This window comes from Pogona vitticeps, chromosome 5 (assembly GCF_051106095.1).
Source record: "Pogona vitticeps strain Pit_001003342236 chromosome 5, PviZW2.1, whole genome shotgun sequence".
NCBI lineage: Eukaryota > Metazoa > Chordata > Lepidosauria > Squamata > Agamidae > Pogona > Pogona vitticeps.
Genome location: NC_135787.1, coordinates 51,369,054 through 51,395,152, shown reverse-complemented (window position 1 = coordinate 51,395,152; position 26,099 = coordinate 51,369,054). Strand labels below are relative to the sequence as shown.

General features: G+C 38.6%; 1 protein-coding gene and 1 long non-coding RNA gene across 2 annotated transcripts in view; one reads left to right on the top strand and one right to left on the bottom strand.

Moving 5' to 3' along the window:
- LOC144583224 (uncharacterized) lies at window positions 1-25,486 on the top strand. The gene is made up of 2 exons (XR_013536892.1): window positions 1-8,985; window positions 9,628-25,486. It is a non-coding gene; the product is annotated as an uncharacterized LOC144583224 (long non-coding RNA).
- The window catches only part of CPE (carboxypeptidase E), a 98,320-nt gene continuing 97,400 nt past the window's right edge, over window positions 25,180-26,099 (bottom strand). Inside the window, exon 9 of the mRNA XM_073001483.2 lies at window positions 25,180-26,099. Within this exon, the coding sequence (XP_072857584.2) occupies window positions 26,001-26,099 (99 nt within the window). The 3' untranslated portion in view covers window positions 25,180-26,000.

Sequence of the window (26,099 nt, the reverse complement as noted above, 5' to 3'; positions counted from 1 at the left end):
AACTGCAATGCTTACAGAACCTCTCTGCTCCAAACCCGTCACTTTCTTTGTGTGAGAAATGGTGGCAATGGTGAAGGCAGCACTAGAATACTTCCACACTTGATTATTGGATAAACTCGGCAAGTAACAACTGTAAAAGGCTATCATGATTACAGAATAAGTACCCACTGTGGAAAAAGTTGCTATAAGTGCATACTAGGGGCTGCCATAATAGGCAAATTATATACTGTATTGTCACCTGCAGTATTGTTACAAATGGTCAACCATGTAGTGAAAGAATGACTCTCCAATACAGAGCTTGGAAAGCACTTTTTTAAAATGATTTGTTCCCATTTCTCATTATAAGTTTTTAAATCTGTTTTTATTTTTTTATTTATTTATTTATTTATTTATTTATTTATTTATTTATTTATTTATTTATTTATTTATTTATTTATTTATTTATTTATTTATTTATTGGACTTATATACCGCCCCATAGCGCTACAAGCACTCTCCGGGCGGTTTACAATTTAATTATACAGGCTACACATTGCCCCCCCCCAGCAAGCTGGGTACTCATTTTACCGACCTCGGAAGGATGGAAGGCTGAGTCAACCTTGAGCCAGCTACCTGGGATTTGAAACCCAGGTCGTGAGCACAGTTTTAGCCGCAGTACAGCGTTTTAACCACTGTGCCACGAGGCTCATTATTACTCATTTAAGATTTAAAAATACCTTGCTGCATTATTTATTGTTATTTTTCCGTTATATTTTTTTACTTTCTAAAAAGTAGGATTGAAAAGAAAACAGCGAAAAAATCCTCTTAACTCTAACTTTTAAAAGTACAGTAGTTAGAAACTGGTACTAGTTGCTCCTATGAAGAAAACTGATTGTTGCTCAACATAACTTTTGAAATGCAACTTTGTTGGCTCTCATAAACATAAACCTCAATAAGCTCCTTGTTATTCTAAAGACATTTTGATTATCAAGTAACCATTTACATCAAGACAAAGCTATATTCCTGACTCATGACATAATGCCATCGACAGCACAGAGATATGTACCTGCTGAGTTTTTCTTTATGTAAAATGCTGCATTGGCACCAGAATATAACACAGCATATACCAACAAAGCTATGTATCTCCATTAGTTATTGTATGACAATAAACCGACAGGAACAGAAAAACAGGCCACGAGAGACAACCTGAGAAGTAGAATCTCTCTTACAGAAGAGTTTGGAAATAATAATGTACTGAATCCAAGAATTTGGTCAAAGGGAAGGGAGACAAGGGAGGCTTCAGTTTCACCACAAATGTTTTCATATTTCACCTTCTCCAAATGGATGGATATTCAAGTGATTCTTCTTCCAAAGGAGCATAGAAACCCCCTTTTTTTGTTCTAGACCAGTTTAGCCTTAATAGTATCCTTGAACACATTTACACATAAATATTATTTCTTTCTCTTCCTATTACAGTATTCCATCATCCTCTTCCAGGAACCTTCAGTTCCATCTGCAGATGCCCCATGTGGAGAGCCACCAGTTTAGAGTGTCTTCTAAGACAAATGAAATATTCTGAGAGGTATTCCCAGAATCACTCTTCAAATTGCATTTGTCCACCATTTCTGTTTAAGCTGGAGCATGCCTAAACAATCTTCTCGTCTCTTTTGCATTTGTGTTTGTCTTCTAGTTCTGATTATTAGGTTTTGTTCTGTGATTCGAGTTTAACTTCCAAGACTTGCTGAAATGCCGGCACATCTTCTGGTAGCTCTTAATTCCCAAATCTGGGCTTCCGTCTAACCAGCTGCTTACACCGCAGGCCTGATAGTACTACAACTGCATATCTGTAGGTTTAGGAGATTGAATGCTGTAGTCTCATGATCCTTCCATAAATGAAAGATGTGTTTTTCTATCCAATTTGTTCTGGTTTTCAGCTACAAAAGCTTAGACCATGTCCCTTCAGCAATGAAAGACTGTTCCTTCAAACATAACAGAGAGTTCAACATTTACAATGTCACAAATCTAGGAAAATACAATTTGAAAAAGATTCTGTATAGTTGAAAAAAGAGAGTATTTTATTTATTTATGTATTTTATTAAATTTATATCACGCCCATTTAGACCACGTCTACTCTGGGTGGCTTACAATAGGAATATCATAAAACAATTAAAAACAACAATTTAAATCAGTAATATTAATATCATTCAAGATGGATAAAAGTATAGATGAAAATTAAAATAGAAAAGTAAAGATCAAGTATTGACAGTAGTGGGGATCTCTAATTTCCACTATAAATTAAAGATTCACCACTATCATTACTGTTCCAGAGAACAATGCACGTGCACAAGATGTAGGAGGAAATGTTTACCTATTCAGGATAGAGAGTACTATGAGAAACCAAACAATTTCAAATATATTTAAATTTGTGACATATCCAAAAAAAGGCAAAAACTGTTGCTATACTCAACATGGGTCTGAAGCAGTTGCTGTATAATTTACATAAATAAAATTATGTGTAATCTCAGGTATTTACAACAAGATTATATTGAATAATCCTAGTATTCTAATTAAAAGTAAACATTTACCATTCCCAAAGCCAAGTCAAATGCTGGGAAGTGAGTGCTCCTTTCTTCTTGTTGTGTCAGAAGCAGACCTTGAGGAAGGAAATGGTCCTTCCCACAATGTCTTCAAAAGCAATGGCAAATCCTTAAAGAAGAAGCATTTGCCCACATTCTTATACTGTTCAAACAAAGCAGAAATGTAAACCTGTGACCTTGGTGAGTTACAAGCACAAGCCAGAAAAGAGGAAGGAACAAGTAGCTAAAATAAGCAGATGGGTTTATGGGGTGGAAATAATAAACACCATAAAAAATTTCACTAGTAATAAAGATACTGAAGGGTCCAATCAGAGACAGAATACACTAAACACCTGGATAGTTAAGAGAAAACTAAAAATGCCGGATAAGATCCAAAACTACATCTCATATGGTGTCTTTTAATGGTCTTGAGGGGAGTTTTTACAACTCTCATTATACTTCCCAGAATAACAGTGTTAGTTAGGAGTCTGAATATTATTACTTTAAACCGATTCAGTGAACAATAAAAGCTCTTTAATAGACAGACTAACTTGAGAACATCTGATGTAGGCCTTGGCCAACCCACTACAGGGATGGGGTGAGGGCTCCAATGAGACCCCCATGCATACTGACACCTTGGTGGAATCACAGGGGTTAAATATAATGAATGATGTTGCTGATAACAAAGAGAGCAATTATTGCTGCAACTTGGACATTTTTTTCACAGATCGTTTTGAAACTTAATAGTATAGGAGAAGTAATCTTGAGGATAGGCTGTGCCAGGTTTGAGGCATACAATATAAGAAACATTCTATTTTGGTAGAACATGAAGGTTGGTGAGTGACTTCAGTAGATTAGAAGTGTTTTGTCTGAATTTTCCCCATACACTTTGCTGGGGTGAAGCTTTGTTCAATGATTTATCAATCTGCACAGCATCTTTCAGGGATGCTTTTCTCTTAGGTGAAGGAAATCATACATTAAGTTCATGCAGCAGTGGTGCAACATGCTTGCAGGGTTTTTTCTTTGTTTTTTTACTAAAATTAAATATTACAAGCAGCCTATGCTGTAGTTCATAAGGTTTACTACAGTGCATGTTCAAAGAGGTATCTGTGGTGCTGAAGGCTACAACTTTCCAAACTGCCTGTTTACAGCTGAAGACTGAGGGTGGTTGAATAGAAGGTGAGGAACCTGTTCATTAGCTCCATCAGTTAGAATGTGCTGTTAATAAGGTCAAGGTCATGGAGTTCTCCATTTTGTAAAAAAACCTGTGTTCTCCAGAAAGACTAACACAATTTTGTCACCATTTGGCTTTCACTCTACAGTAGGATCACCATATATTTGGGATCAGTACAGGAGTTTCAGTTATCCACTGCCAGAAAATAAAAAAAAAAAAACCCACAGAAATGTGTTTCCAAGTGTATTATGAGACCTGGCCACTAGAGAGAACCAGACACTATAATATATATGTACAGTACATGTCTTTGTTCTCTGCCACCAAGTCAAAGCCAACTTATAGCAACCTTAATAGGGCTTTCAAGATAAGTGAGGTATTTAACAAGTGATTTTAACCAGTTCCCATTTCCCCAAGGAGGTTCTATGGCCAAGTATGTATTTGAACCCTGTTCTCCACAGACCTAGTTTGTCACTTAATCCACTACATCACACTGGGAATCCAGTACTAATTACAGGTTTGCTATACAGTATCCGCAGTTTTCAGCATCTGCATGGGGACTTGGAACTGACTTCCGTGGATACTGCAGTCCTACTGTGTATTTTAACAATTCCATTAAATGCAGAGAAGATATTGATAAGAGTATACTCTTGTGTTGTAAACTTTTGCAAATGTGTGGGACAATTAAGCAAGTAAACTATTAAAAGGTGAAAGTTAATGAAAGTGCATGAAGAGTGTCTGTCCATCACAAATTAAGATTTCCTTCCATGGGTTCAACGATTTCCCTGTGCATTATACCCTATCTACTTTCTCTTTTCAGTAATACTAAAAATTGTAAAACATGACATATAGTAAAGCTGTTGATTTAAAAACAGATACTCAATGTAGGAACTCAAGACTTCTTCAATTGGACAGCAGAGGCTGCATTACTAAATAAATCAGCCATAGGAATTTCTTGGTCTAATCAGATCGATTGTGCACACCACTGGATACAACCAGAACTCTCTACCACAGTAATCTACAAGATGGCTTGTAGATGGGCCTTGCAGAGATAGAGAAAAGAGGAAGAAAATGAGAAGTCTGCATGTTGCTTCTGGTTTTTTGCCCCACTACAATTTTTCATGCAGAAGGATCTGGTCAGAAACAAAACCACATTCTCCTGCTTTAACTGATAGGGCACATCAAATATACAGATAGCTAAGTCATTTCTAAATATATTTTAAAGCCTTGTCAAGCTTTCATAATATTGAAGGATTTTTTTGTTGTTGTTAATTCCTTTTAGTTACAAGTCAAATTTTATTGAAGAAATCTACGGACCATTTCATCAGTCATTCACCATATACAATAACATTGCTGAATTTTATAAACTTACAAAGGATCGGCTCTTACATGAAAAAAGGAAATTGGATCACATGTATTTAATATATAAACCAAATACTCAGAATTATACCTATCAGTTCTTCAATCTAAGATAAATTGTTATTGATCCCGTAAAGCCTTGATTTAAAATCCTTATAGAACTGTGCTATGTAATTAAAAAAACAACACATTTCTTTTCATTCTCTTAGCACAGCATAAAGCACAAAAACAAAACAGCTGCAGCACAGGGTCGTCATAGAAGAGAATAGTCAAATCTCCTAGCAGCCACCCAGCCCCTTTGCTTTCACAATAAATTAGCCCTTTGCATACATAATTACTCTACAAGTAATATAAATAGAAAAGAAAAAGTATCTTTACTTACAGTTGATTTTCAGTTACAGTCAGAAGAATAAAATGATAAAAAAAGGTGAATAGAAGAAAGCCATGTGACTGCATGGTCTGAGGGTCAGGAAACAGAGTTTAATGTCTGCTCTAATCCATGGTCAAAGAGGAAAAGAAAGAGAAAGCAAACACACAGGAAGAGCAGGCAAGCAGTCTTACCTCAAGTCCAGGAAAAAATACATTGGTTAATGGCAGAAGATAGTCATCTTAAATTGTAAAAATTCTCTCTTCCCACAGAAACCCAGTATTAGCTTGGATGCAAGATTATTAATTTCTCCAGCACATAAGGCACTTTCTTCCACAGAAATAGCGTATGTCATACTGATCAGACATTTAAACATAATGATAATCTGGGTAATCTAAAGTAATTTATTGTTTCTGTTAACTAAAATATTATGGTAGATTTTAACAAGTTCTCTGCCAAACCTTGAAAACAGGGTAAAAGCTTGTAATAAGGGCAGGGCGCGCAGGAATGAATGAACAGTAAAGCAGCAATCCATTTTCAATTTAAAACCAAGTTTCTTCTACACCATTTTCTTTAAAAGCAGCAGCTTGTTGTGAACCTAACAAAGCTTCCAACAAAATTAGTTACCGTATATACTTAAACTTTAGACCAGGGTTGGCCCAAGAGAAAATACAATGTGTGACCACTGGAGAAGAAAATACCTCATCTGACAAGGACTTTACAGATGGAACAGGCACCCATTCTTTAAATAATCATGTACAATTCAAGTTATACTATGCAACACAGAAGAAGTATCCACTGAGTTTTCTCTTAATATTTTGGGTTGTTAGTAGTTCTTATATTCTGGGTAGTTCGCTGCAGTTCCTGTATTAGGTAACCAAATTCTCAGCTCGGCTTGGTACCCTCCCACTTCCATTTAGCATCTAGTTCGGCTCAGCTTGGCACTCCATTTAATTCAGTTTGCATTGGTAACTCTGACAACTGCCCAGATCAACACCCAAAAGGCTGGCCCTCATTAAGATTTTGTTCTCAGAAGAATCCCATTGTCTTCTACCTAAAGAACATTTTATTTCCAGTTACATCTAACTGGCAAGAAGAATAAGAGATAGTGTAATGTTAAAGTCCACAATTTCCTAATAATAATATAATTTATTGTCACTGTAAGTATATACACAGTATACCCATAAAACGAAATGGGTATAATGTAATGTACCAGATTCTGAAATATTCTGAAATAATTCCAGTCCAAGATTGGCCCTGGTACCCATGGAAAAAAAGTTAGTAGTGGGCCATTGTTCACAAAATACTAAAATTGTTTTATTGACACTGTACTTTATTCTGAAGATTTCTCTGCATTTCCTGCATTCCTAATGGACTTTACATAGATTGTTCAATCATAAGGAACAACCCTTTACCCCTAAGAGCTTAGATTACATATTAGATTATTGCTGATAAATGTTGGCCACTGAATCTGCACAACAATGGGAAAAGTTTATCATTCCACTAACTAAGAAATAACTAATTGGCATTCTGAACATTACAGAAACCAATACATTAACTGACAGGGCTTGTAGAACTGGATTCAGCTTGTCATTTGAATGTGAGAAAAAATGGGCTTCCCTAAAACAGACATTATAGGAGAATATAAAGGGTTTAAATTTTAAACTTTTCAGAAATGTTTCTGTGAAGGAAAAACAGTATGCGGAACAATGTTCTCTTTTAAAATTCTCCCTTTGCAATCTATGGATAACTAACAGCTGTATTTCATTCATCCTTCTTTCATAGACAAGTCTCTGCAGGGTAATTCTAGGTATGTGTGTGTATTCATAAATAAGACACACTGCCTGGTGGGTTGTTACTCCCAGGTGAGTGTCTTGAGGGTTGCAGTATTAAACTGTAATCCTAGGTACTGATACCTGAAAGTGAGCTCCACTGAATGCAGTCGGAGAAATATTTCCATACACGGGCCCAACAACTAGGCCAATACAGTATAGAAAATAAACCTTAAGCAGTTTGTCAAACATGAAAACTGTATGAATAAGCATCCATCTTAATGAAATTAAACATTTGCTGCAGTTAGTTGACCAAAACAAAAAACAATTGATCCAATTTTCACACGTAATAGTACACAATTTTTCTCTGCATGGTGGGAAAAAATATTATGTATGAAACTGCCCCAAGTGTCGAGAGGGGCACTTCCTTTCACCATATTTGCAGCTCAGCCAAGGGACACTGACTCAGGAAGGAAGTCAGAGAACAGTAGATAGGAGCTGAAACAAACTCATTTATCAGACTCTAAGACTGTAGAATAACTCTTTAAACTCTTTTTCTTATCTGCTTATAAAGAACAAGAGGGGAAAGAGGTGCAAGCAGCAGGTTGGGCCAAAATATTTCTATAAGGAGTATTTATGGCGAAGCTAACAAAATCCACAGATTTGACATTCTGATTAAGTTTTGCCTTCATGTTCACGAGGAAATTTGTGTCACCAGAGGGAAAAATCAGAGCTGTGTCTAATTTCACGGGAGTGGGGGTGAAGCCACTGTGTTCCTGGTCCATCTGAAAGGTTAACCATCCCTGTTCACTCTTCGTTCCCATCTTCCTAGCAGCAGCATCTATTGCAGAAGTCCTCCTTATTATTCTACCAAAATATTTCTAGACTTCTATTACTGTACACTGTCCACAAAGAAAAACAGGGTGGATCTCAAGACGGGCAGAAGGTGTCTCATTTCTGAAGGGAAATAAATTGGGTGCTTGTTTTTAAATAGATCAAGTGTCTCTGAATATGTGTAAATACACATATTTCCTCTGAGAATACCGATTTTAAAAAGCAAATAATCTCAGTTCCAAATTAGCTAGATGCAGCTGAGACACAGGGCTGCCCTTTGGAGGTAACATCAGAAAGCAAGCTTACTCCCAGTGAGCTACAATCCTTAAAGAGAGGATTGACTCTGTCGTAGGTTGTTTTGGTTTAAAAACTGTCTTCCTCTCTCTGCAAATAACACTGAAGGTGACAAAATAAAGTACAGTTTTCATAAGCTGCAACACTAAATACACAAGAAGCACACCACAACGGAGGATAAAAAAAAGGCCAATGAAATCAAAGTGTCTCACACAAGCCAGAAAAGCAAAACATAATCATTTCAAATGAACCACTGGATTAAACTACAAAGATGTTGCAAAAGAGAGCGCACAGAAAAAAAAAGCATCATAACCCTTTCCTGCCTCTTCATTTCCTACCTCCAGATGGTCCTCTTCTGCTTTCTTGGAGATTGTAGCCTGGCCGCCATTTTCAGTAAAGGAAGCATCATGGAGAAAAGCCACCGGTGATTTCCATCCCATGACATTTGAGATGTAGCTAAGGAGATTCTTGACCCCCAACAGAAGCAACCTCCCCCAAAAAAAAACTACAACGAAGAAGCACATTTGAATACTGTATTCTCAGGAATGAGAACACAGCACAGCTACCAAATGGCTCCATGCCTTGACTGCCTCTCCTCCTCATGACAGAAACGGTTGAGGTCCATGAGTCTGAGGTGAGTCTTCCCTCTGGATAGGCCCAATATGACCTGTTTTTTAAATCTCTGCTGGCTTTTTTGTGTGTGTTGCTTTGAATTTGTTTCTGCTCTTGTACTCTTCCGTAATTTGCTTTTTAAAATGTATGCTTACTGTAAACGCACGGTGCCATCCTATATACGTCATCAGATATAAGTCCCACTGAGGTAAATGAGTGTAAGACTGCAGCTAAGGATAGTACATGACTGAGGCATGGGGACACAGCCCCAAAACTGTTAGGTGAGCCCCCCCCAGTCCATGAAGTGCCCTAATTTCAGCTCTAATCATTCACATGCTGTCCATGGTGTAGAGATTTGGGATAATTATGTTAACGTGCAGCTCATTGGGCCTTCTGCTGCAGCCTTGTTTTCAAACAGAAGGCCGAGAAGCCATTTTTCTTCAGTAAATTTAACTGAAATTGAACAAGGGTGAAAATTTTTCTGTTCATTTTTAAAAATAAGAATGTACCCAAAAACTTGAATGTCTTCATATTCAAGTTATGAAGAACTTGATATTTTACAAATCCAAAGAATGATAAACTGAAACAGACTATTCATCCATCCTGGCCCATTGCTTTTTGCGCTTAACTCTTACTAAATGCCTCTCTTTGTATCCCTGTGTAGACAGCTGCTGACTTAAGAGGTGCTGCTGCTGCTTTTTTCTGAGAGTCTGGGCATCTTAAATATTTACATGGCAGGTAGGAACTACATGGCCCTCTGAGGCCTGCTGGGAGTAGCTGCAAGTATTACATGTAGCAGGTGCAACTTTTGAGGAGAATGTAATTTGAGTTTGCTTTTGAAGAATTTACTGAAATTTCCATTGCTTTTTCCATATATAGGTTAGAAAGAATTTGAGGTTTAAAAAATACGAATGTGAGAAAAAGCAAAACTGACAGATTTTCCCTTTCCTGATCAGGAGTGTATATTCTGGGAATTAAGCCTTGTTGTATAGCGTGATGAAGCCATGCTATACATTCCCTCATACTCTGCCTAACTGAACCATTGGATCCTGACTATTATAGCACAACACAGGATTATAAATATTCCAAAATAAGTGCATGTAAGTGACAACTGTCTCACAATGTCTAAATATGGATTTTAGTCTTTTACTTACGTACCAATGTAGTTTATTTTCCTTTTTTCTGTCTCTTGGAGATTTTAGCTACTCAGTAGTGGGATCCTAGAACTGGAGAGTTATTTTCTACAATGTGAAAATCTTCATGTTGTGAGACTTACATTTTCTCCAACCACTAGACCAGTGGTTTCCAACTTTGGGTAATCCAGGTGTTCTTGGACTGCAATTCCTATAAGCCTTCACTATCAGCTAGACTAGAGTTTCTGGGATTTGCAGCCCAAGAAGACCTGGGTTACTCAAGGTTGGAAACCAGTGCAGTACATTAGAGATGGGATATTCTTATTTGTCTCCCCTGGGAGACAAATACAAATATTATTATCACAGGTGGTTGAGCTCTTTGGACCCACCCCCCAGAACTCGCCAGTCCACATACTGCTCACAGCACATGGCCATCATCGCTAATCCTGCCCCAGTTGTAGAAGTAGCCTGCCCGGTGCTTCCTTGTCTCCCTGTGCTGCTGACCACTCCATTGAGGAGGTTGGATGACGATTCTCCCCGCTAAGCCACTTAGTTGTCAGCAATGCAGGGAGGTGGGGAACTGCCAGCTGGGCTACTTGGTGTAGCACGAACGATGATGGTTTCACACACCTAGCTGTGAGCAATAAGTGAACCAGCTGGTTCTGGGGGTGGAGCAAAGGGCCCAGCCACCTGTGATGGTAATATTTGTATTCATCTCCCCCAGGAGACAAATACAAATTTCCCATTTCAACATTAGATGATTCTATCTTGTGTTGCTTCTGTTTACTTTTTTTTTACCTAATCTAAATTTGATCTTTAGATTTGCTGTTTTTTAAAGCTGCTGTGTTCACCTTTACTTCTGTTCACTACGTAACATGAAGACTGTGCATTTCTCTTAAGGCTAGTGACAGATCTGGACTTACATCTGAGTAGCATATTTTGATATGATATCCAGCACCACAACATCCCTTATCATATTTTGAAAAATAAGGTATCAACTACAGTATGCTTCTTTCTGCCAGCAGCATTTTCTGGCTGAAACCTGAAACCTGCAGCGTATCTAATCTAATTATCTCCACCTACACTTCGTTTGAATACTGGGAGCAAATATTAAGCTTTGATGCTACAACTTCACACAATCTCTTATTTTTCCCTCCCTACTTTTACTTTTTAGCATTCAGCTGTTGAAGAACTCTGAAGCTTGCTCACAATTTTCCTGCAGTTCAGTTACATCCCGTGTTTCCCCAAAAATAAGAGAAGGTCTTATATTACTTTTTACTCCAAAAACCCATTAGGGCATATTTTGAGGGGATGTTTTTATTTTTTTTTCCCCCATCTACAACAATCTACATTTATTTAAGTACAGTTATGTCATCGTCTTCTGGTTGCTGCACAATAGTGGAGAGCAGGGTTTCACTTAACTGGGGCTTATTTTGGGGGTAGGGCTTATATTACGAGTATCCTAAAAAATCATACTAGGGCATATTTTCAAGTTAGGGCTTATTTTTAGGGAAACAGGGTAGCTTTGGAGAGAACAGAAATCATCTTCCAGCCAGAGAGAAGCACTCTAATTTGTTGACAAGAGTCTCAAAGGCAGGAAGTCAATAACCAAACTGGATACTATGTTTGGCAAGTCTTTAGAAGAGGTGTTTCTTTAAGTGCGAAACATGTCTGTTTCCACTAGCACATGACAAACATTTAGCATGCTTTATTTTGTGAACGGTCATTCGGAGATAATTGCAAGCTTAATTTGAAAGTCTTGGTTGCCAGATTCTTCTAATTGTTGTTGTTTAGTCGTTAAGTCGTGTCCGACTCTTCATGACCCAGTGGACCAGAGCACGCCAGGCCCTCCTGTCTTCTACTGCCTCCCGGAGTTTGCTCAAATTCATGTTGGTAGCTTCAATGACACTGTCCAGCCACCTTGTCCTCTGTTGTCCCCTTCTGCTCTTGCCTTCACATTTTCCCAACATCTGGGGCTTTTCCAGGAAGTCTTCTCTTCTCATCAGATGGCCAAAGTATTGGAGCCTCAGCTTCAGGATCTGTTCTTCCAGTGAGCACTCAGAGTTGATTTCCATCACAATGGATAGGTTTGATCTCCTTGCAGTCCAGGGGACTCTCAAGAGTCTCCTCCAGCACCACAATTCAAAAGCATCAATTCTTCAGCGGTCAGCTTTCTTTATGGTCCAGCTCTCACTTTCATACATCGCTACTGGAAAAACCATAGCTTTGACTATGCGGACCTTTCTTGGCAAGGTGATGTCTCTGCTTTTTAAGATGCTGTCTAGGTTTGTCATTGCTTTCCTCCCAAGAAGCAGGTGTCTTTTGATTTTGTGGCTGCTGTCACCATCTGCAGTGATCATGGAGCCCAGGAAGGTAAAATCTGTCACTGCCTCCATATCTTCCCCTTCTATTTGTGAGGAGGTCATGGGATCAGTGGCTGTTATCTTAGTTTTTTGATGTTGAGCTTCAGACCATTTTTTGCTCTCTCCTCTTTCACCCTCATTACGAGTTTTCTAATATATCATGCATTTAGCCATCTTTGTTTTGTAAGTGGGCACTGGAAGGTAAACGCAAGCCTAGTTTGCAAGTCTGATTGCTGAAGTATGCATCTCAGTAGGAATCCTACTGTGGAGGAATCATGAGTGGACTTTAGGGACTACACATTGTCATTAAACCTAATTCAGGAGGGATTGTATACACAACCCAACTAGGAGTTGGAGTAAAAAAAAATGATATTTCTAAATTGTACTTTAGAGATACTGCCTACCAAGCACCTGAAAGCTGCTCCCACTGCCCCCAGCACTAAATTTCCAGACAGTATTGTGTCTGAAGATCTTTCCTCTCCAAAAAACTCAAGAAAACTCTAGTTCCCCAAGGTTCTATTCTACCCCATTCTGCCACCTTCAGCACATCTGACTGTGGCTACTTGATCAATTGTCAGTTGCCAGGAGCTACCACACAGTATGTTAACAGCAGCCTGGAGAGAAAAGATATGGTGAGTAGCCCTTGCTTATCTGACAAGAGTTATTACTTAGATTACTGTTGTCATTTTGAATAACAGCATTAAGCAGTAACTTTCTTGTCAGATCAAGAACAAGTGAGGGATTCACTGTGGCTTGTCGCAGAAATGAGGATTTTCCAACAGTTTTTGCACTGCAAATGACTTATGCAAGGATCTGATTTCAGTGGCATTATTTCAATTTAAAGACCATTTTCCCCTTGTACAAAAGGAAATCCATGCAGAAAGGGCATTTGGGTTGTAGTCCTATATTTATTTACCTGGGAGTAAGTTCCATTACATTCAAAAGAGGTTGCTTCTGACTAAATAGTGTTATGTGACAAAAGGGTGGGTTGTTAGATGACAGTAAAAATCAACAAATGGGAAACATACATTATATGCTGATTATTAGGAAAGGAGAAAGAAGAAAATTATCTATTTTGGTTGGCTGCTGCTAGTTAGCAAGTCAAAACTTATATTTCTCATCATGCGCCAAGTACAAGCAACAAAGAATACATGTTGCAACTCAGTAATTGGCATAAATTCATATGTTAGTGTAAAAAAAACAATGGCAGGATTCTAGCCAGTATGCTTGAGTTTCTGTTTTGAGATAGGATTGCTCGGTGAAATTCTGAGGGCATTGGCACAGTCAGATGGAGGTTAGGATTTTGCTTAAGGCAGGTGGAAGCTGGGGTTTCAGAATAAAGGGAGATGTCCTACTCCTAGCATCTCCAGCCTGTATTCCGAGTGATAAAGAACATGTAGGAGTTGGTGTCCAAAAGATGTGCAGTGTCATAGGTTCACCACTCTGGGCAAGGCAAATTGAGGAACAAAGTAATTTTTTGATTCCCTTAATTTTAGTCCATAGCCTCCAGCTACTCGTAATGGAAATTTGAACTTGTCTCCAACTGGTCTCAACATCCTCTATCCAATTCCAGCTCAGAACAGACACTTATACCATAGTCAAGTTCAGAAAGACAGTTCATGTGCACAGGACACCTAAGCATAGTGTATTGCCAAAAACCAGCCTTGTACACATTTTGTCCTAATTCTGCATAAAGGATAAATAGGATTAAATTAACATCTGCAAGTAGAATTTATTTCCCCACAGATTACCATAAGGAGTGAGTTTTTTTAAATACCTTCAAAAACTATTATAAGAAGAAATTGCAGATGTCAGTTGCTGTTATCTTTGTTTACAGATATACAGCACCATCTAGTGATCACTGGGCATATTAGAAGGCAGGCCTCCAAATATTTATCTAGCACTATGAAACAAATGCTGGATGAGCTGCATAACTTAATATGAGTCCTGCTTATATATATGATACACACACACGTGTGTGTGTGTGTGTGTGTGTGTGTGTGTGTGTGTGTGTGTGTGTGTGTATGTATGTATGTATATTTATGTGTGCATACACACACACACACACACACACACACATATATATATAAAGATAAAGTAAAAGAAAATAAATCAATGCAAATAGGAAGCTAGCAAATAAGGAAGGAGGCTAAGCTGACACTTCCCCTTGCCATTTAACTTTCCATATGCAGTTAAAGGGGCTGTTCATATGGCGGTGGTGGACATAGATAATTTTAGATTCCAACAACTAACCTTTAAATGGGGAAATTGTCTTTTAAAGGGATATCTCTTTATGCAATGGCATATGTGTGTTACTTCACTTGCATCAGAATGTAGTAAGACAGACATTGTGTGTTTGGGAACATATTCTTTGCTCCATTGTCCTCCTCTAAATGTGCCACTGGCAAGGAGTAAAACCTGAGGTGGAAATGGCTACTCTCCCTGATTGTTTTATGGCTGGAACAGCTGTAAGGGGCCAGAAACCACATTACGAACCAGTGACAGAGGAAGGCTTATTGTGGAAGTTAACTGCTTGTGCAAAGTTAAGACCTTGGCTTCAGCTTACAGAGTCAGCATGTTGTTTTTAAACTATTGATTTCAGCCTCTTCCAACCATTACGAATATCAGCTAGCAAGTCCCATTCTCCATCTCAAGACTTGAGTTTAGCTGGAGATCTCCATTGTATAAAACATCTAGGCCAATATTTGGACTTCCATGCTCCTCCGCCTCCCATTTAAAAAGAAAAAGAACAACTATGTAGCCTCATAAAGACTTCTAAAGAAAGGCGTAGCTTTCATATGATTTTTTTCCAATGTATAGTTGGTGCAAATAAAGATATTGCCCACCTGTAGATTCTGGACTTTGTTCCTGTTTTCATTTAGTTACACTGTTGTTTAAAATGTGACTCGGCTCCAAAAGTCTCAGACCAAGTAGAAGGTTAAAAGTGAAAGATTAAAAGAAGCCCCTCCAAAGAAATGAAGATGGGTATCTTGCAAAAGGACAACTACAGTACTTATTTGTGTTGATATGTGAACAGTTTATATTTCACTGATGTGACAGGTGAAATATTGCTGCTATCTACAGTATAATCAAAGGCATCAGACATAACAGTCCTAATTAGGGACTATATGTGTACATGTTTGCAAATTGGTAAACAATATGCCATTTTAAAGCTTTGCTGACTTGCACCAGTTAGTGCCAACGGGTGTGCTCCCCCCCTTACTTTTTGCACTTCTGTATCTTAATCATCATAATTACTTTGGAAATAAGTTTCATGAACCATAGAATCATAATAGTAATAAATAATTATATGCCATCAAATCGATTATAATGTATGGCAACCTTTTCCAGGGATTTCTAGGTATAGAGAATTCAAAAGTTGTTTACCATTGCCTTTTTCTGTTGGTGCTTTGGGGGTCATGTAGCTTGCCAAAGGCTACACAGGCTGGCTCTTCTCCTAGGAGGCACAGCAAGGAATCAAACTCCCAAGCTTTGGCTTTGCAGCTAACAACCCCATTCACTGAGCTATCCAGCCAGTGGTGGGGTGATATCTAAGGACCCAGAGCAGATTCCACCAGACAAAGAAGACAACATGCAACAAAAACTTGAAATGTATTTTGAGACTGTACATTGTATTGAATCTGCCACCCAGAGTAGACCTTTGGTCTAGATGGGCGAGATATAAATCTAATAAAATAAATAAATAAAATATGTTTAGTGTACATTCTCAGTTCTGCCATATAGCATGGAATTGTGGATGTTTAAACAGACAACTATATTTAAAAATCTGAAATTTGAATTTTTCATAAGATGCTAAGAACCTCTTGAACTGAGAAGGTAACCAACGAAGAAGTGCAAAGGTGAATGAATAAAGACCAAGAAACCATGAATAACATAAAATTTGAACTGGTAAAATACTTCAGTCACATAATGAGAAACAGAAAATACAAATTATTACAGTTGATCATTCATTCTGATAAAATGCAGAAATGAGATGAATGTGCTGGCTGAAGAAGTCTGGGGACCAGTTTGCATGCAGCCCAAATTAACTCTTAAATGTTGCTGCATCCATCAACAGAACAGCCATTATGAGGTCTAAGCTTCAAGAGAAGAGGAGGAGGAGGAGGAGGAGGAGAAAGAAGAAAAAGAACATCATTATCATCCTCATCCACACACTCAGTGATTTCAGTAGGAGGGGAAATGCCATCACCAGCTCCAGACTGATGTAGGTGACGTTTAGGTTCAGTATGTTGTGTGCATTTCTTTGCTTCAACCTTGTCATTTGGCAACATGAAGTTCCAGAATTTAGATAACTTGAGCCAGTGAATACTCTCCTTGTGAATTTAGATTTGCATTGGCACCTTTTAATAGTACTCACCTCACTAGTAGACAGAGAATCACTGACCTAATTCAACATGCCTTCTAAAACGATCCTTTCAAGATATGTCTGATTTCCAAAAACATTTAAATACATAAAAAACCCTAAAAATAAAAATCTGTATAATGAACAGAACATTATACAGATTTTACTGTCTTAAAATGATATGATGAATTATAAAATATTACAGAAAATATTAACTGCCAATATATTTCTATAACTGAGCCCACATGTCAGTGACAACACAATAGTGTCTTTCTTGGTGGTGTGTGTTGCCTTGCCATTTTCTTAATATTTTCAAGAAAATTATTTCCCTGCCCCCAGGACTGAAGGCCAGTGTCTTAATTTTCTGCTGCTTCTGAGCCAGAGGAAAATGAAAATGCTAAAAAAATAAACCTGATCGAAAGACATCAGCCATTTGCATTTGCATTTTTAATGCCATGTGGCTTTTAATCAGCAAAGTACTTCTCTAACTCAAGGAAGCATGGATAATTCCGCACAGGAAAAACAAAATGATTCCTCTCAAGGAAGAGTGTCGCATATAACCTTCATTAATGGCAGCCATTGGTATTATTGTCAAAATGGCTCAACAAGTATTTATTTTATTTATTTTTAATTAAATTTATACCCCGCCCATCTGGACCGAAGTCTACTCTGGTGGGCTAACAATAATCGATAAAATAAAAACAATATAATAAAGTAAAAAACAACAGCAATAATATAGTTCAAAATGGGAAAAATAATCAGGTGATGACAGGAGGGAAAGCTTGCCTAAAGAGTCTTACGTTTGCTCTTAAAAACATCTGGTGAGGGAGCCATACAGATCTCTGGGGGCAGACTGTTCCAAAGGTGAGGAGCCACTGCCAAGAAGGTCCAGTTTCTTGTTCTTTCTCTCCGGCCCTCCCTTGGCGTTGGGCCCCTTAGCCGCCCTCCCTGGCTAGAATGAGTGATTTCGGTAGATCTAGGTGGGAGGAGGCATTCTGATAAATATTTAGGTCTTAAACTGTGGCGTTCAGCTCTGCTCTCACCTGTCCATCACAGCTGGGCAGGGGAACCTCAGCCAATGGGAGGACGGAGGGTGGTGCAGAAGTGGGAGGACCTGGGTTATATAAGGTGTGTGTGAGGAGTTTTGAGAGATGAGTGTTTAGAGAGTTTGATAGTGAGAAAGAGCCTGTCAGTGAGGGAAAAGTCTGTGTGAGCTAGTGTCTGATAAATAGTGATTGACAACTTGATTCTATACATGTGATTTACTCCTTTTATTTCTTGTAATCAATAAACCTTTTATTTGTTTGAAAGAAACCCTTGTCCTTTTGATTTTAAGGATAGGTTGGTGGCAGCAAGTTTTGGTGAAAGGTAGTGAGCACTCTTATAGGCCTGGATTGGAAGAGGCTTGAAAGTGGCCTGCTACATAAACCGTTTAGGGCTTTATATCTCATCATTAGCACTTCGAAATCAATGCAGAAATGAATGGGCAGCCAATGCAAGGCACCCAGAGTAGGGGAAATATGCTGGCTTTTTCGCGTCCCAGTGGGAAGTCTGGCCGCTGCATTCTGCACCATTTGAAGCTTTGGCATCAATCTCAAAGGTAGCCCCAAATAAGGTGTGTTACAGTAGTCTAAATTCAAGATTACAAGTGCATGGACCAGAGTGGTGAGCAACACAACATCAAGATAGGGACACAGCTGGGCAATCCACCACAGATGGAAATAGGTGGAGTGGACCAGTGACGCCACCTGGGTTTCCATGATGAGCGCCAGATCCATATGGACCCTCAGGCTGCAAACCTCACTCTTCACAGTGAGAGTCATCCCCTCAAAAGACAGGGAGTTTCCCAAACCACTGCTGGAGGGGCCACCCACTCTCAGGACCTCCATCTTGTCCGGTTTCAGCCTCAGTCCATTCTCCTGCATTCATTGCAGTACAGCCTCGAGGCAGCGCTGAAGGGATGGAACGGCATCCACTGTGGTTGGAGAAAAGGAGATGTAAAGCTGGGTGTCATCAGTGTACTGATGGCACGAAGCCTCACACCCCCTGATGACCCTATCCAGTGGCCTCATATAGATATTAAACAGCATTGGGAAGATAATTGAACCCTGCAGAACCCCACAATTAAGACTCCATGGGGCCAAAACACACTCCCCAAGCTGTACTCTCTGAGGACGGTCCTCCAAGAAGGATCGGAGCCAGGCAAACGCCAAACCACCGATTCCCAACTCAGAGAGCCTTCCCAGGAGGATACTGTGGTCAACGGTATTGAAGTTGGCTGAGATATCAAGGAGGACCAACAAATACATTTTGCCCATCGGTGTCCCTCTGCAGGTCATCAAACAGGGCGGCCAATGCTTTTTCCGTACCATGGCGCAGCCTGAAGCCTGGCTGGAATGGATCCAGGGCATTGGTTTCATTCAAAAGAACCTGGAGCTGGTCAGCCACCACCCTCTCTACTACTTTGCTGAGGAAAGAATCATTGGTGATGGGCCTATAATTGCCAATGTTGTCTGCCACCAAACTTGGTTTCTTCCTTACGGGACTAATGAGTGTCTCCTTGAGAGACCCATTAATGGAGAGACCCATTAATTATTTCCGTGGCCCATTCAGTTGTTATAGGCCTGGCTGCTTCAATTAGCCAGGCTGGGCAAGGGTCAAGAGAGGAGGAGGTGGCACGACAGCGGTCAAGCACTTTGTCCACCATATATTTTCCTCACAATGAAATATGTGGGTTTCAATACAGACTTCCCTTCAAATGATGCAGTAGAGTAGCCCATCTTATTTTTCTACTTTTATGAAAATGCAAGGAATTAAAAACTGGAATGTGAGTGAGAAAATCAGGTGGTACAAATTCTCCTGCAGTGGTGCTACATTTATGTTTTTTCCAGATGTCTTATTTCAAGCTTACTTTAACAATGAAGAAATCAAACTTGTTCAATATTTTCTATACCTTGGTTGAATCATCAATAAAAACAGATTGCAGCCATGAAATCAGAAGACATCTGAGACTTGGAAGGGCTGCTATGAAGGAACAAGAAAAGATCCTTAAATATAAGCATATGTTGCTGAAAATCATAGCCAAGATAATCAGTGCTATTCATAATTACTATGCACAAATGTGAAAGCTGGACTAAAAAGAAAGATGACTGGGGGGAAAATCAATTCATTCATGATGTGCTGTTGGAAGAGAGCTTTATTTATACCATGGGTCACCAGAAAAACAAGTGGGTTCTGAATAAAAGCAAGCCAGAACTATCACTAGATAGTTATATCACTTTGGATATAACATGAAAGGACAGACTCACTCAAGAAGACAAACATGCTAGGAAAAAATGAAGACACCAGGAAAAGACTGAACATGAAGTAGGTTCATTCAGTAAAGAAAGTGATGGTCTGTGCTTCGCAAGACCAGAGCAGGGCTGTTAATTCAAAAGTTGACCATATGTCTGAAGTTACTTGACAACACATAACATTTATTTATTTATTTATTTATTTATTTATTTATTTATTTATTTATTTATTTATTTATTTATTTATTTATATATATATCCCACCTATCTGGTCTTGTGACCACTCAACATTTCCTCTTGATTAATTTTAAGTTTTCTTGCACTAGTTTTTAAAGATGAGGCCTGTCTGAGTCAGCTAAATTCAGACCTAGAAAACACAACTGTTACTACAAGACCTCTATTCAGACATTATCAAATCATACACTTCAAAATGCTGTATGCAACACATACTATACCTGACACTGCCCTCAGTTCCATCTCTCCCTGTATGTGGGTGGTGAATCTGAAAAGGACAACTTTCTAGATCCATGGATCTCTCACCGTACCATTGTGTCTAAGTTATGGCAACCCTTCTTGGGGTCTCCTAGGTGTAGTGTATTTAGAAGTGGTTTGCTGTCCCCCTTTTCTGGATGTGGTCTGGGACTGTGAGACTTGCCCAAGGCCACACCCTAGAGAACCTTGATTTATCAGAGTTCTAATTAATGTGCAAAGCCCCCTAGATACAGGAGGTCCTCACCTATAGGTTTGCTATCCTTCACATGCAGAGGGTGATAAAAACAAGAGAGGGCACAGGAGGCTGAAGTACTTTCTCCATACATGTTGCTGTAGATATTTTAATGGTACCTGAGCTATGGTTACTTTCTCTTCAAAATAAAAATCTTTAACAGTGAAAGTTCTTCTCTTACAAAAAAGAGAATTTAGATGAACAATTCATGTTACTGTTTTGGGAGTATTTTTTAAAAAACAAACTCTAACCTGTTTTTTTTTAATTAAATCATGAGGAATCTAACAACCAAAAAACAGAATTTGGTGCTTTCTCTGTATCAGTTCAGAGACTCTGCCAAATGACTTTTTGCACATGTGGTTTATTTAGGTGAGCGTCACAACACGTACATGGAAGTCCCTAAAACCAGGTTAGAAGATTTCTTGATCTAGTCCAGGATTGCCTACTCTAGCAGAGCCTCTGCAGGCCTCTCCTTTTAATTGGGGATTTCAGAACTTGAAACTGGGATGTTTTGCATGCAGGTTATGAGTAAGCTGTGGTTTTCCTACCAAGAAAGGGTGACTCTTAGGAGCAGGAACGTTAATATCTGTGTCATTACTTGTTCCCAAGAACTGCCATAAACATTCTGGGGTATGACTGTTTATCTGATTGATACACCACTAGATCAAAGCTGTGAGCAAGCAAGTTGATGGTCTAAGTTTAGTACCTATTTTTATTATGTTTGCTGCCTGTGTTGCAATTCAAAAAGGTAAATTCCATTAACTTCAAGGACATTCACAGTGGCCATCATTCAAGTGGGCAGACTCACATGCTCTTTTCCTTCATATGGAATGGAAGTAACTTCATATACAGAATGTTACTTCCATTCCATATGAAGGAAACCAGCATGTGAGTCTGCCCACTTGAATGATGGCCACCATTTCATGGTCCTTGAAATTAATGGAATTTACCTTTTTGAATTGCAATGCAGGCAGCGAACATAATAAAAATAGGTACTAAAGGAAATACTGGAGAAAATCTAATGATTATTCAAATTCACATCAGAATGTACATCTGACCCTGGAAATCCATACTACCTGATTTTCAGTGGGATATACATAATTTTCAATGCTAATCCATGTTAAGGTACAATTAGTCAAATATAATTAAAAGTTTAGTTTCAGAAGTGATCTTGTGGATCATAAAGTCCAAACTACTGTTTGATACATGAAGTATAAAATTAGAGTATCCATATCAGATGGTTGTCCAGACTGTATCCAAAGATATCTTATGATGGAGTCCACTTTCTAAAGTTAACTAGTTCCACTGTTGAACTGGTTCTAACATTATAAACTTCCTCCTGTTTGATCGAAATCTATCCACATGCTAACTTAAGGACATTAAATCTAGCCCTGCCCTTTGAGACAACGGAAAGTCAAGTCATTCTGTATAACAATCCTTATGATTATTTGAAAATGTATAACATATACTTCCTCGGTTTTCTATTCTTTAGACTAATCGTACCCAGTGTCTGCGACCTTTCCTCATAGAACTTGTTCTCCATACTTACAACCATCCTCACTGCCATCTACAAAACACACACTGATTTGTCTATTCTTCTTACACTGTTTTATTGAAAATTCAGCTAGATTTGGATCAGAGCAAGTGCCTTTCATTTAGCAAGAGAAACAAAAGAGCACAACTGGGTTTTAAATGATTTATGCATATACTACTGTGAGCTGGAATCATTGCAGGACCATTCCAGACAAAATGGATTGTAGAATGAATGAAGCATTGGTTATTATAATTAAATAAGCATTTTAACTATGCAACCTCATATCAATAATTGTCACAACAATTCTGATTAAAATAATTACCAAAACACCCTTCATTTTAATTTGGCAACCTGAAGCTGAAATATAGCTTGTAGAATCAGGATTTTGAAATAGGGTACAAGTACATCTCTTCATTCAGCCAATGATACAGGCCAGCATAAAGAATGAGAGTAAAATGTATGTCTTCTGCTGTGTTAACTTCACAAATATTTTCAAGCTATGTATATGCAAAATCCTCTTAGCCCACAGTTACAAAACGAAGACTCCTTAAAATGAAACTATTGCTTGCTTGACAATGACATACTGAATTGATATATGATAGGGGAGGGTGATTTAAATTCTCATATCCCTTTCCTAAAAGCAATAGCTGCATTGTTGTTTAGTCATTAAGTCATGTCCGACTCTTTGTGATCCCATGGACCAGAGCACGCAAGGCCCTCCTGTCTTCCACTACCTCCCGGAGTTTGCTCAAATTCATGTTGGTCGCTTTGATGACACTGTCCAGCCATCTCGTTCTCTGTCGTCCCCTTCTCCTCTTACCTTCACACTTTCCCAAGGGTCTTCTCTTCTCATCAGATGGCCAAAGTATTGGAGCCTCAGCTTCAGGATCTATCCTTCCAGTGAGCACGCAGGGTTGGTTTCCTTCAGAATTGATAGGTTTTTTCTCCTTGTAGTCCAGGGGACTCTCAAGAGTCTCCTCCAGCACAACAATTCAAAAGCATCAATTCTTCGGCAGTCAGCCTTCTTTATGGTCCAGCTCTCACTTCCATATATCGCTACTGGAAAAACCATAGCTTTGACTATGCGGACCTTTGTTGGCAAGGTGATGTCTCTGCTTTTTAAGATGCTGTCTAGGTTTGTCATTGCTTTCCTCCCAAGAAGCAGGTGTCTTATAGTTGCATATTCCTCTATAATGTCTGCCTCACTGTCCTTATGTAAAACTGCATAGCTGACCAATCTTCTGAGAGAATTTAAGATTGCTATTTTCTGTGATAACTGGTTGTTAAATTGAGGTATTTGTACCATATTTGCCAGCGTATTAGATGACTTTTTGGCCCTGAAAAACATGCCTCCAAGTGGGGGGGTCATCTTGTACGCTGGGTGCATGTCCAGCAAACCCTCCCTCTCTCCCAGCGAAGTCACTTACCTGGTAGTAAGACCAAGTAGAGCCCCGCTCCTAGCCTGGGAACAGCCTGACCCTAGCGCCGAACAGCTGACTGTTGGGAACAGCAGAGAGGAGGCAGCCATTTTGAGATGCGACCACATGGCTGCTGCCTCTCAAAACAGCTGCTGCCTCTCTGCTGTTCCTTCTTCCAGCAAACCCTGGCTCTCTCCAAAAAGCAATCAAAAGGGGCAAAAGGAACTCTCCCCATGATGCAGCCAAAGCAGAATCACGCATGTGGAAGAGGGGGTAGTCTTATACAGCAAGTATATAACAAACTCTACATTCTGAGTGGGAATGTTGGGGGGTGGTCTTATACGCCCAGTCGCCTTATACACCGGCAAATATGGTAAGTAGGGTTCCTTATGAACGTATGTGCATTCAGTCAAAAATATTCAATATCTTTTTTGTTACTGTATTCATTTTAACTTGCCCTATCCCATAGGCTCAGAATCATTATGGAACTGTGATGAAAATATGAAATGCTAAATCTGCTTCACCTTTCCATGGTTTCTTTAATTCTGCTTGTGAAAGACCTGTTTGTTTTAAAATCTCTCAGCACAGTTAGGATTGGGGTATAAGCATGGAGCAAGTATATACCAAAGAAAGTCAGATTGTGGGACAATTATATTTGATCACCTCAGTGTTTAAGGAGATAAGAATGTATACACTGGCAAGAAGTTAATCCAGAAATCCATTTGGAGATTCAACAGAGTGGCAGTACTTTGCTCTACACAAAACATCTTCTCTGGTTTAGATTCAATCCAAGGTACTTTGTAGTTACACAGAGTGATTTTAAGTTTCAGATCATCCTGTTAACCCCTCATCTAGTGCCAATAAATGTCAGAATAATGTTCTATAAGTTGCCAGCTCTGCTTCAGCATAGCAACCTTAGCTTCATAATTAAAATGAATTTTGCATTTCATGTTTCCTAATTTTTAGCTATTTTATAGAGAGATGTATAGTTACATAAGTGATATACCGATGCATACTTTACTAGAGGCGCACTTTTAGGGAAATGAAATTACCAGTTAATTCCCAAACCACATTTCTTAGTTAAAATAAAGGTGTTAATCCTTCCTAACAAACAAGGACTGTGTATTCACCTTGTTATAAACAAGGACTGTTCTTTTGAGCTACAGTTTCTGTCTTGCATCAGAGTGATTATCTTGAAACTCATTTGATTGGAAGCTATTATTTGCAGCTTGTATTTACTTTGTGTTGATGCAAAGTGACCAGGAACTGAATCACAATAATCTTATCAGAGCTTGCACTTCTGAAGAAACTTATCAAGGACTTTCAAGAGCATATAGCGGATTTTGAATTTCTAATCCATTTTTAAAGATGCAATAAATCAGGAGGCCTTTAAGTATATGTTCTTTATGTAAAGTGTATAGAAGGCTTCTCATGCACTTTATGTCTATGAGACACACACAGCTGCTGACAGACATAACAGTAGAAATAATACAGTGCAAGCACAGGAAACCTGCTAATAACACTCACTCACTATTTGATTATTTTGTTATCCATCCAGCATTTTTAATTTGATTACCAAGTTACTTAGGAACATTATTGGACATAATGAGGAAAACAAGATGTACTATTTCCTCTCAGCTTGAAGTAAGAATAATGAAGGATATTCCTACATGAATAGATGCATCCCAAGTACTCACGATTCTTATTTTACATGGCTCTTCCACAGAGACCTAAACAACCTTTAATTGTAGTAAAGCATTACTTACAACACCAAATCTTACTGTATTAAATTTCAGTGGTATTACTTTATGAGACATTAGAGAACATCATCTGTCTACCTGCATTGTCTAATATTTTTAACAGCTGCTGGTCATTGCTGATTACCATACTTTAAAAAAAAATACTTAACATTCACATTCTGGATTTATAAGTGAAACACCACTGTTTGTATTTCAGTTCAGAGGATGAGATATTCTTTGGGGTAGTTATCCCTCATGTTGAATATGCAGAATAGTGAATTATGGTATGAAAGTGTCTAGCAATTTGTTTTTATGCCAAGCACATTATTGATTTTTTAGAAAATTACTCAAAAAAACTGGAAGTTAAATATTGCGAGCTACACAAATTCTAAATTATAGGGACTTTCCACAGTACATTATACTAAGTCAACACATAGAAGATTTAACAGGCATAAATTCACAGTGCCTGCTTAAAAATTCAGCGTTTCTGACATCATCTTCCACCACTCCATTAGCTCCTCCTTCTCCTCTTCTTTCCTTTCAGACAGTGACTCCAGGTCAAAATCAAC